Source organism: Leopardus geoffroyi, chromosome B2 (genome assembly GCF_018350155.1).
Source record: "Leopardus geoffroyi isolate Oge1 chromosome B2, O.geoffroyi_Oge1_pat1.0, whole genome shotgun sequence".
Lineage (NCBI taxonomy): Eukaryota > Metazoa > Chordata > Mammalia > Carnivora > Felidae > Leopardus > Leopardus geoffroyi.
This window is the reverse complement of record NC_059332.1, coordinates 42,361,879-42,373,570: the sequence shown is the minus strand read 5'-3', so window position 1 is coordinate 42,373,570 and position 11,692 is coordinate 42,361,879. Positions and strand designations below refer to the sequence as shown.

The following is an 11,692-nucleotide window of genomic DNA, read 5'->3' as shown; positions in this document are numbered from 1 at the left end:
TAGCTTTGATGTCAGGGCAGAGTGCCAGGTAGAGGAGAACCCTTGGGCTGCAGCCTCTTCTTGCCTGGAGGTGTGGGAGGGCAGCCAGGGGAGGGGATGTTAGTCAAGGGAGGAGTGCTGACCAGTTTTGCAGGTTCGTTCCTGAGGCTGGGTGGTGAGGACAGGTGGAAAAGGTGGCAGTGAAGACCAAAAAAAAAAAGGTGAAGCACTGGCTCTGTCCCCAGTCCTATGAAAGAAGGAACTGAGCAGCAAAGATAAATGGCCTTTCTCAGTCTCAGCCGGCAACCTGGACATCCCAGCTCCAGACTTGTCCCTTCTCCGTGGCCCCACCAGGGGGCACTGCAGCCTCTCTGAGGCTAAGAGGACCAACTGTTCCCCCCCGACCTTTGGACCCACGCCCAGCCCAGCGCTGGCAAGGCTCAGCTGGGTCATGCTCATCCCCCAGATTCGGGCTGCCATCCTGCTGCCCTCTCTAGGGCATGAAGCTGTGGCTGGAGGACACAGGGAGCCATGGAGAAAAAAAAAAAGTTTTATTTTATCAGAGAGCCTCTGAAGGCACCTGGTTTCTGTTGAATATAAAAAAAGGCATAAAATGGCAACTGTACAAGGTGCATGATGGGTAACAACAAGGCAGGGGGAGGAGGGGAGGGACACGGAGATGTGAGGGGAGGAGGCACATAGGGAGAAGGGGGATGGAAATGTCAGACTGGACTTTAGAACAGACAGTCCTGCCCCCTAGCCACCCCTGGTATAGGAAGATGAACACACACACACACACACACACACACACACACACACACACATATACTCTGAGCCCAGGAGTCTCTGCTTCCCCTGCTCCAGCAAGGATCAGTCAGAACCAAGGTGGGGGGGGGGGGCAGCCCTTGAGCAGATGCAGAGACTCTAAGGACTGTATCCCTTCCCTTGATTCTGACCCTCAGGCTCACAATGTCCCCACTGTCCATCCACAGAGGTTCCCTCCTCAGGGCCTGGACACCCGGGCCCAGAACAGGCCGTGAGAAAGAAGAAGCTGGCTAACTAGAAGAGAAAACCTCCAAACTCCTGCCCGTCCCTGAAGGAGAAGAAAGGGGGCAGGAGCAGGTGGCCACTGCAGTCCTTCTATCCATCCATGGTCACACAATTGACCGGAACAGGAAGGAGAAGACAGCCCCCAGTGCCAGGCCCAGAGACAGAAAGAAGGCCATGATGGCTCCAGCTGTCTCTGCCTCAGCCGGCTTCACTTTCCTAAAGGCAGGAGGGCAAGGCTTCCTTAGAATGGCCCCTACCCCAGCCCCACCCAGAGCCTCTGGGGTGGGGAGACTTGCCTGAGCACAGAATTCTGCTGCCAAGCATCTTACTTTCCCACCCCCAATGTCTTTTCCCTCTTGGGGGAATGTGTACTGGGGTCTGTCTCCCACCTACCCACGTCTCCACCTAGGTACCCCGGTGTCCCACCGCCCACCACCCACCACTACCCCTTCACCTACGTGCCTTACATGCCCCTCCAGGATCAGGGAGTCTCCTGTTGCCCTCTCTCCCTTCACTGAGCATCCACTGCTGCAGCTCTAGACCCTGCCTGATGCCACCAAGGTCCCCACTCACTTGGGCCCGAAGCACATGCAGAGACTGGCGAGGTAGCCATTGGAGAAGGCGAAGGCAGCCATGAAGATGATGAACCAGGCGTCGTGCTCGAAGACCACAGCCAGGTACCGGCGGGGCTGGACATTGCACAGCAGCAGCAGGGGCACAAACAATATCCGGGCCAGCACCAGGCTTGGCAGCCAGTGGCTGTCCTTCCCAGGCTGCGGAGGAGCAGGTGGTACCTCAGCCGGGGCTGGCCCACAGCCTCCACTGGGGGCCCCTTAGGATCTGGATTGAATCTGGTTACCCTTAGGGCATAGTGATTGGGAGGGAGCATGGTTGAGCCTTCTGGAGTGCTGGCAATGTTCTATATTTGACCTGGGTGGTGATTATTCAGCGATGCATGCAAGTTTACGTGTGTGTGTATTCATTAAGCTGTACGCTTAAGACCTGTACAACTTACTATACATAATGTCTTGGTTTAAAAAAAAAAAGCATGCTCCCCTTACCACCACACTATCTTGGTTCCCTTTCTGCATCTCAGGCTGGACTCTTCCCTCTCACAGGGGCTGGGTGCCACCTTCTACCACTTACCCATGTAAATATAGCTGTGAGGCTCCGGCCCAGCCAGTCGAAGACATTGAAAGTCAAGAAACAAGACACAGGAATGAAGTAGGCTCCTGGAAGAGGAAAAGTAGATTCAGGGATGGTTATTAGGTCCAGAGAGACAGATTTAGCCTCACTGGGGCTCAGTTTCCCCAGCTGCCCAGCTGTAAAACAGAGAAGATGCTTCCAGCCCAGGGAAGGGCAAATGGGCCAAGAAGAACCTAGTTGGGGAGACAACAGCCTAGGATCCCCCACTCCCTCACCCCCAATCCTGCTCCAGCTCCTGTCTGTCCCCATCCTGGGAACCCATGGTGTCCTCACCCCAGGCACCGTTGCCCGCAAGGCTGGATTGGACCTCAGCAGTCACAGCGGGAAACATCCCAATGGTGACCGTGAAGATGAAGCAGACGGAGAGAGCCGGGACTAAGATCTAGAGGAAAGGGACCCAGGCCCGTGTCTTTATGGCGTTGTGCATTCAAAGAACCCAGAATCCCCACCCCCTGACACACACACACACACACACACACACACACACACACACACACAGGAGAATCCAGGAGAGTGGCCAGTATCGGGTGGGAAAGGGAGCGGATGGACAGTGTGCAGGTCGGGAGGGGCAAAAGGAGAGAATGAGGGTAAAGGGCAGAGGGCAGAACACCCATGCCCCACATACGTTTCTGAGGATGGCTCGGATAGAGTGGCCTTGGTTGGTGGACTCAGAGTTGGGGGCTGGAACTCTGGACTCCTCTTTGTTTGCTTTTAGGTCCTCTCCTAGGGGGTGACAGGTTGTGGAAGCGTCAAATTATAGGTAGGACAGGACAAGAGGAGATGACACAAAAGGGGGTGGACACTCCTTACCAGTGCACAGCCATACCCTAACACCTAGCCCAGACCTCCTGTAAATCCCACAGCATGGGTCCAGCGGTCCTGACCTCTCCCAGGAGACTCAGGTCATGTTACAAGAAACTGAAACCGCTTCCCATTGCTCTCAGACATTCAAGGTCATCCGGAATCTCCACCCCCCCCCCCCACTTTATTTTTCCCAGTTTTTATTTCCCGTTGTTTTCCTCATCCCAGCCCTGGTGACATCTGGCCTCTGGCTTGTCACTGCCAGCAAATACAGTATACTCATTCTTGCCCTCTGTGCCCATGCTGCTCCCTCCAGGGCAGGCCACCCTCCACCCCAGCTTCTGTGGGCTATTCTGACCTTTACTAATGAGATCCAACTTGGTCTCCTGCTCTCCAGGCCCTTCAAGCTTGAGCTGCTGGTAGTAGCGGTAGAATTCCTACCAAGAGAGGGAGACAGTGGAGGTGGATTCAGTGGTGGAAGCTCCAGAATTCCTGCCTCGCCCAGGTCTGGGTCTCAGAACACCATTGGTCTGAAGCCCTGGACCCCCCACCCCAGACCCCAAATCTGGCTTTCTCCATTCGCTTACCAGTCGGGGCAGGCCTAGGTAACAGATGATGGCCAAAACGATAACCCCACAGGCTGTGATAAAATAGCCAAAGGCACTTTCTGACAGCTCCGAGCCACCTGGGTGGAGGGTGTGCAGAAATCAAAGACCAGCCCCACCCCTGTCCCTTTCCCCCAGCAACTAGGCCAACGGGCAGATAGTAGGAAGACTTACTGGCGATGGCGCAGATCATGGCCACCGAGGCGAAGAAGCCTGCCAGGCCCTGGCCACTCATGATGGGGGCAGTGTAGCTGGTGGGCAGGAGGCCAGCCAGACCAAACAGGCTGCCCTGCAGGATGGCACCGAATGCTGGGGGCACAAGGTGGGCATCAGCAGGGGAGGGGAGAGCAAGGTGGGACTTGCTTCCGCTGGAGGTGGCTGGGGCCCCGTAGGAACACAGGTCCCAGTGAGTCTTAACACCAAATGACCCTCTCTGCCCCTACTCCCAGCCCTGGTCCATGTCAGCTCTGGCCTCTTGAATCATTGACTACCCACGGCATCCATTTCCTCCAGCGGGAGGAATGGGCTCCTTCCTGGCTGACTGTGCTTCTGAAAGAAGGGTGGGGGGATCCAGGAAGATCTCTGCCCTAGGCCTGCTCCCAGCCCTGCTTACAGTTAATGAGCATGATCTTGATCATGGTGATGACGAAGAAGGGCACGGCATCCAGATGCACCTTTACCAGGACAGCAGTGATCAAGAACACCAACAGAATGGCTATCAGGCTGCCCAGGATCCGAACAGACTGGGGGATCCTAGGCCGAGGCAGCAGAGGGCCAAGAGGTGAGGCCGCGGGCTCAGCACAGGGAGAACAAGAGGCAGCAGGGGGTGGAGGGGGCTGGTCAGGCCAGGGGCCTGGACACTCACCTCTGATGCAGGAAAGAGTTAAGGCAGGTGAAAAACAGCAAGGGCAACATGGCACATAAGGTCATGACATTGTTGAAGAGGGCACTGAGATAATTCCGCTCTGGGGAGGGTACTGTGGGGGTGGCTGAGGGCTGGAAGTGCTTGCTGTTTTCAGCAGTGACCAAGGACATATTCTGGGTCTCGTCCAGGCGGTTTGTGAAATACTGTGTGGGTTGCAGAGAGAAGTGGTGAGACTTCTCTCCCGGGGCCCCCAAGAACAGATCCATGCCCTACATGCCCAGTGGACATGTCCCCCTGGAGCCCAGTCTCCCCAGTCTCACCCTAGTGGCTGTCATGAAAAAATTCCACGGGAGCAGCGTCCCCAGACCCAGCATGAAGAAGATAAGCCAGACGGCTTTGTACCTGAGGACAGGAGAGGAAAGAGGGGCCTAGTGACCCACTATTCCACCCTCCTTCGCAGGTCAAACTTAAGAGCTCCTCCCTCCCCAACGTTCAGTCTCTCCAACTGTCCCAGGGCGCAGGCATCTGTGCCCATGTGCACAAGTCCACCTATGGGTTTACATAGAAGGGGAAGTGTCCAAGGGTAGGGAAAAGGGCACAGATATGTCCACAGGGAGAGTAGGGTCAGGGACACAGGACTGAAAGGCATGGCCAACAGGACCTTGGTTCTCAGCCCCGAAGACTCGGGGGACCCTGCAGGCTTGGGAAACAGTGTGACCCACACATCCGGAGGTGGTTTTGGAAATCTTGCTGAAGGCTGGGGGTAGGCGGGTGAGGGAGAAAGCAAACAGCAAGTGTCTCCCACCCCCACTGGGCAGGCTGGAAGTGATTATGCTGTCTGGGTAGGGACTGTGTGGTTCCCCAAAGAGGATTCTGAGGTCAAGAAACTCCCAGACCATTCTGGAACTAGTGGGACAGGAGGGCGGGGTGACTTGGGGTGGCTGGGAAGCAAGGGAGCTGTTTTTTCCCTGGCCCAGACAAAACCAGCTTTGTAGGTCACACCACATAGGGTAGGCCAGGAGGTATCAGGCCACTGGACGTCATCTGGGCCCCAAATAGTAAATAAGTGCCGCCCTAGCTTCGGCCAGGGCATTGCCCCAAGCCCTACACTTCAGGGCCTGTCTGGGATGGCCAGCCTTCCCCAGGGAGCCCCGAACCCTCCTACTGTGGTTTCCAGATGTGTCTGTCATATCTTCCCCACAGCTAACGCCCGCTTTCTTCACAGAGATGGCAGGGACAAAGTCCAAGGCAGGGAAGAAACAGGTCCAGTTAGAGTACAGGGCCCGGCCTCACACAGGAAAGGCCTGGGTGAGTGCCCCAAGTGGGGAGGTCTGAGCCACTGCAAATGCAGCCTCCCTCCGCCCCCACTCCCTTTTATCCTCCGGACCTTGAAAAACACAGCTAAAAGGCTCGACTCAGAGGTCCCGAATGAAGGGAGAAGCTCCCAGACATGGTTGTGCAGAATTCATGGTCAGAGTGGGGCTGGGGGAGGGTGCCAATACATGGAGATGGGAGAGGGGTTCACAGAACTGCTACCAATGGTGAGACTCTGATAGGACAGGCAGCCTGGAAATGGAGGAGACAGGGACGGAACCAACCTGGGGCCTGTACTTACTATGTCTCCTTAAATTCCCTTCCATTCAAATAAACCCTACCTCAATTTTACAGGTGGGAACAGTCCCAGAGAGATTAAGCTAAGTACCTGAGGTCCCACAGCCAGAAGTGGCCTACTTCTGTGGCCTCTGGCACACGAGGGAGACCGGATTGGCAGCGGAGCGGGGATGAGGTTGGGGGGCCTGGGCTGAAGGAGTTTTGGACCACAGGCATGGCTTCATCGACTCTCTTGGGTCCTAGACTCCTTGGAGGGCTTAAACCGGGCTACAGCCTCTCCCCCCCGCAAATACGTATGCATGATCACCATTGTGGGTCTAACTGAAAGGAGCCTATAGGCTCCAGAGGCGGGGAAATGAGAGGAAGGTCAGTTCAAGGACCAGGGTGGGCCAGGGTCATCTGAGGCAGGGCCAGGCCCGAGGGAGAGGGCAGTTCTGCCAGATGTGCTCCGGAACTAGGGGTGCCGCCAATGACTTCCCCAGAGTGATGGGAGGAGGAGCTGGAAGCTGCTGGCTGGCTGGAGAGCAACAGTGGAAACACTGAGAGGCCAGGGAGGGGCTGCCGCCCACCCATCCTGGCCCTCCCCACAGGCCCCCCGGCTAAGACATGCATGGTCCCCACCCCTCGCGCAGGCCTGACTCATAGCTACTTTGCTGGAAGACCAGGCAGCAGTGGAAACCCCAAATTCCAAAGGACACCACACCCAGCCCCCTGGAGACCCATTTCCATTCCCCTGGATCCCCTGGCCCAGGTCCCCCAGTACCTGTCCTGAGGCTCGTGACCGGTTGTCATGGTGACGGTGTTCTCAGTTTTGCCTGGCCGATAGCTCCCTCCTCCTGGCGTCTGCTGGGGGCAGAAGCAGTGTGAGGCCACGTCTTGGCCCTGCTTCCCCATAGGCCTCTTTAGACTCTTGTGGGGTAGGCGGCAGGCAGGGTTCACAGAGCAGGCAAGCCGGAGAGTCCACAAGGACCCCCTCCTGGCCCTGCCCCTGAGGACTGCTCAATCTGACCCCTCTGACCAGCCCTGTCAGGCCCCCTGCCTGCTCAGGCTCTACCTGGCTCCCAGCCTGGCCACCGCTATTTTTATCCAGCAGCTGAAGCAGTTTGTAAGCTGGGAAACGGGAGAGTGGCGAGCAGGAGAGGAGGAGGAGGAAGTATGAGGGAGAGGGAGGGAAAGACTGGCAAAGAAGGCAAGGAAGAGGATGAGAGCAGTCAGGGACAACGACAACAGACAACAAACGATAATGGAAGGAGCGACAGGAGGAGGGAAGCAGGAGTCAAAGCAAAGAGGGCGAGGGGAGGGAAGGGGAGGAGGGAGGGCACAAAACAAACAGATACGCAGCAGCAGCAGCAAGAGCCACAGGGAAGAGGACAGAAGCCAGGCCAGAGACGCCTCCCCCGCACCAGGCCCCTCTCTGCAGGTCTGACCTTCACACCCTCTGGGGGAGCCCCTGCGCTCATAGCAGGAGTGGGCTCTGGAGGGCCTGCGCCCTGCTGGAGGCACCCCAGACTCCAGCCTCTCTGCTGGCAGCCCTTGAACCTTCCTTTCCAGTCACTGCCCAGGGGCTTCCTAGTTCCTGGCCAGTTTTCTAGGAAAATACTTCACCATGCATGTGGGGACACAGCCCTTCCCACAACCACCCTGGCCCCTCCCCGATGCGTCCTGTCCCCAGGGTTACCCCATCCCCCCTCGGTTCCTCTTTGACTCACTCCCAGGTCCCTATCCTCTTCCCCTTTCAGAGAGCAAACTTGAAAGGAAGACTGGGGGAGCAGGGACACAAGCCCGACTGACCACATTGTCCCAAAGCTCCTAGCCCACCCCCTCACGATCCCCCTCCCGCTTCCCGCTCGTACAGGGCAGGCGCCCTGGCACCAGATCAGACAGCTTTCCCTTTGGATGGCAAGGAAAGCCAGGCAGGCGTGTGCTGGCACATCCCCCACGTGCAGGCCCAGCTCTGGAGCCAGGTCTGCTGTTTGGAGTGAGGACCTGGGCCTGGGCTAGGGCGAGCACTCACCGGATGCCCAGACTTGCCAGCAGAAGGGTCAGAGCAGAGGGGGCCTGGGCAGTCCCTGGGAAGTGGTCCTAGCTCAGGCTCTGGCGGCAGGCCTTGTCCATGGGCGCCCCCTGGGTAAGGGTCCAAAGTGAAGAAAGTGGCACAGGGCATATGGGGAGAGAACCTCCCAGGCCTTGCTGTGGGAGTTCTGGTACCCTGGGCCCCATTCTGAGAAGCCTCTCACACACACACACAAAACCAGGAGATAAAAACTGCTCCTGTAGCTAGCTTGGGAGATAAGAAACCCAGCAGTCTAAGAGGGGAGCTGGGGGGGGGGGGGTGGGGAGAAATCCCAGGTACAGCCAGTTCCCAGCCTGAGACAGATACCGACAAACAGTTACTTCCAGGGACCCTGAAATCTTCAACCAGCTTTTCTATCCCTCCTGTTACTGCTCTCAACCCCTCCGTGGGTGAACTCCAGACTCTCCCAAGGCCTTCCTTAGCGCCCCAGCGCACCCCTGTGTTGTAGAACAGGGACAGGAGGAGCAGACCCACACACCTCCCAGATGGGAGGCAGAGGTCTTTTATTCATTTTCTCAACAAATATTTACTGAGGACCTCTGCATGCTCTCCAGGCACTGTTCTAGGCACTGGGGACAGAGCGGTGAACAACACTGTTCATGTTTCCAAGAGGGATGGGGGCAAGAGGGCTCCACCCTGGAGGGTGGGGAGAGAAGGCTCAGGACTCAGATTTTCTATTAGGTAGCAAGGAGGGGAACCCCCAGCTTCACACCTCAGCACACCCCATGCTCCACCCCCCCCACCCCCACAGGGAAGATTCCTGGCAGTAAAGAACTGGGAGATGGGGTGGAGAGAATAGAGTATCTCCCCTTTCTTAGTAAAATCTGCCTTAGGCTCAGAGAAGTATTCATTTCTGTCCTCTCCCCCCCAGCTGTGCTCCCATCCTGCCCACATCGTAACAGTCAGCTGGCCAGCCCAGGTGTTTTGTTCTTGCCTGCCTTTGCCCAGCAGCAACCAGGGATTTGACACCAGCTCAGCATCTGGTGTCCCTCCAGCCACGCCCTGGCCTGCCGGGATGGAGTTCTGAAAGCAGTCACCGAACTGAGCACGTCCCCTCCTTTTATACCTATTTCCGCCCCCCTCCAGACCCCCAGCGCCTCTCATGCACCCCAGCTTCCAGACACATCTTTGCAGTAGCATCATATTCTCTACTCCCATGGAGTTGCATATGGGGCCAGCCACCTGCCCTCACAACCACCCCTAAGCTAGCACTAATCTCTCTCCATTGAACAGATGGGGGAGGCTGAGGTTCAGAGCGGTTGAGTCACTTGCCTAAGGTCACAGAGCTAGTGAACAGGTGAGCTGGAATTCAAAGTCAATGTGCAGCTCATCCTAGCCTCCTTCTGGGGCCGGGAGGTAGGTATAAAAGCTGCTTCTCAGCTAGCCCTTTAAATTGGGACATGCGGGGAGGGGGGGTGGGTAGGTGCGGGCGGCATCTCCAGCCTGACAGGAGCCTCAGGTGTAAGGCAACCCCCCTCCAATTACACACACATCCTGGCACCGAGAGCTCAACAGGCAGAAGGACAAGTGGGAGGTTACCGCGAGGAGTGGGCAAAGGGGCCGCCCCAAGAAGGCTGAAGGGCAAGGCTGGGACCAGCCCTCACCCAGGCTGCTCTCCCCCCCCCGCGGACGGAAACCCGCGGTGTGTGTCCCTGTCCTTTCTAAGATAAGAAAGGGTCCTCTCAGGGAGTAAATAAGGACGTGCCCAGGAAGGGGAGGCCAGGAACATGAATTCGGCCAATAAAAGGCAGAGGTTAAAGAGACAGCTCCTTCACCTCCAAGGCACGCGCCCTGCCCTCATCCCCATTCCCACCCCCACCCCTCCCAACACAGTTACCGGCGCGGCTCCTCTCCTGTACCAACTAGACTGATCGAGATTACCCATCTACTCGCCCGCCCCTTGCGGAGGTCAGTTCGGCGACAGCCGGTTTCAGGCCCAGGAACCAGGCCGCCCACGCTCCGCTCGGGTCGCGATCTCCTCAGAGTCCCTGCGCGCCCTGGCCCTTGCGCGCCACGTGCAGCGCGGCTCCGCACGCTCCACGCCGGGGAAGCGGGGCCCCCACCCGGCGTCCCCTCCGCGCGCCGCGCAGCTGCCAGGCCCAGGCTCCCTGCCCCCGTGGCGGCGGGAAGAGACGCCTCCCGCCCCGGCGGTGCCCGGCTCCCCTCTATCCCGGGCCCCGGCCCGAGAAGCACCTGCTAGCTAGGAAGGAGTCCTACCGCGCCGAGATCCGCGCGCCCTCTCAGTAGCTTCCCGCGCCCGCGGCAGCGCATTGAAACCCGCCCTCCGCTGGGCCCGCCCCAGCCCACGTCCGCAGCCGCAGCCCGCCCCCCCCCTCCGCCCTCGCCGCCGCGGCCCCGCCCCAGCTCCCCCACCCCAGCAGCTCGGGACGTGAGCCTCGCCCCCCCCCCCCCCCCTTCTCGCCCAGCTACGCCCAGCCGGGGCTGCATGGCCCATACCTCGAGCTATTTCTGAAGATGGGACCTGTGGGCCCTGCTACACCAAACCCTGCCCCGTTATGAAGCACCCGAGGCCGGAGAATACAGCCCCACGCTGGGTACCCCTAGTCTCCTCCGCGCTGCTGCTCCAGAAAATCCTACAGAACCCGTCCGGACGCTCCTTGCAGCAAACCTTCGGCTCAACCCGTCCGGACGCCTTCACGTCCATACTCCATCCCAGATGTTCCGGTATAACTCCCCGAACCCCTCCCACGCCACTTTCTCCTACACTGCACTTTTTTCCTTTTCTGCGCGGGCCTCTTCCCTTCTCAGTGCCACTTTCTTCCTTTCCTTTGCTCCCCCAACCCCCATGCCGGAGGGATCCCTCTGCATAATCAGTATAATCAGTGACCTGAGTGGTGGGTTTTCCCACCTCTAACACACAGACCCGAACACCCACACACAAACACTATACCACCCTCAACTGTGATAAGAAGGGGGATGTGTGTCTCTGTGGGGGTTGCGGGGGAAGGGGTAGTGGCATAGATCTGTAGGCCCCTCGAGGTTCACTTTTTCTAAATCCAGAACTTTGGAAACGCTGAGGAACAGTTGGAGATGGTAAGAGAAAAAGCCCAGAATAGCCTTACATCCTGCGTGAATCCTATGGCACCGATACTGAGAGGCAGAGGCCAAGCCTTGCGGAGCCCCACATCCTCCACTGGCTGAGGAAGGGGGTGGGCATGCTGGGTGGTCAGTCCTTCTTGTACAGAACAAGAGGCGTATGTACAAGAGGGATAGGGGCAAGGCGGAACGATTCTCTCCCATTTTGCTGGTCAGTAAATTTGGAGGAAGGAGAATACGGCCCCTATAGCTGCCCTCAGTGCTGGAGGACAATCTGAAGGCTCGAGTAGTGTGAAGACAGAAAATCCAGTCCAGCATACCCCACCCTCCCCAACTACCCAAAAGACTCGTCTCCTGAAGAAGCTTTGGACACTAATTAACAATTAGCATACTACCATCATAAGAATAAGGTAGAGTCACCTTCTTGCCAGGGAACAGACTGGG

General features: G+C 57.9%; 1 protein-coding gene across 10 annotated transcripts; it reads right to left on the bottom strand.

Moving 5' to 3' along the window:
* Nucleotides 1-516: 516 nt before the first annotated feature.
* On the bottom strand, nucleotides 517-10,741 carry SLC29A1 (solute carrier family 29 member 1 (Augustine blood group)). 10 transcript variants are annotated; one of them, XM_045498400.1, is made up of 14 exons: nucleotides 10,649-10,741; nucleotides 8,132-8,241; nucleotides 6,881-6,960; nucleotides 4,827-4,908; nucleotides 4,507-4,709; nucleotides 4,255-4,394; nucleotides 3,816-3,950; nucleotides 3,624-3,721; nucleotides 3,395-3,473; nucleotides 2,861-2,958; nucleotides 2,509-2,617; nucleotides 2,176-2,261; nucleotides 1,603-1,802; nucleotides 517-1,245 (listed from the first exon to the last, which is right to left on the bottom strand). In XM_045498400.1, the coding sequence occupies exons 3-14, from the start codon at nucleotides 6,907-6,909 to the stop codon at nucleotides 1,134-1,136; spliced, it is 1,371 nt and encodes a 456-aa protein (XP_045354356.1). In that variant the 5' UTR covers nucleotides 6,910-6,960; nucleotides 8,132-8,241; nucleotides 10,649-10,741; the 3' UTR covers nucleotides 517-1,133. The 10 variants fall into 10 exon arrangements, with proteins under 10 accessions (XP_045354356.1, XP_045354355.1, XP_045354357.1 ...); XM_045498399.1 differs by lacking the exon at nucleotides 10,649-10,741 and adding an exon at nucleotides 10,385-10,513; XM_045498401.1 differs by lacking the exon at nucleotides 10,649-10,741 and adding an exon at nucleotides 10,409-10,468.
* Nucleotides 10,742-11,692: the final 951 nt, after the last annotated feature.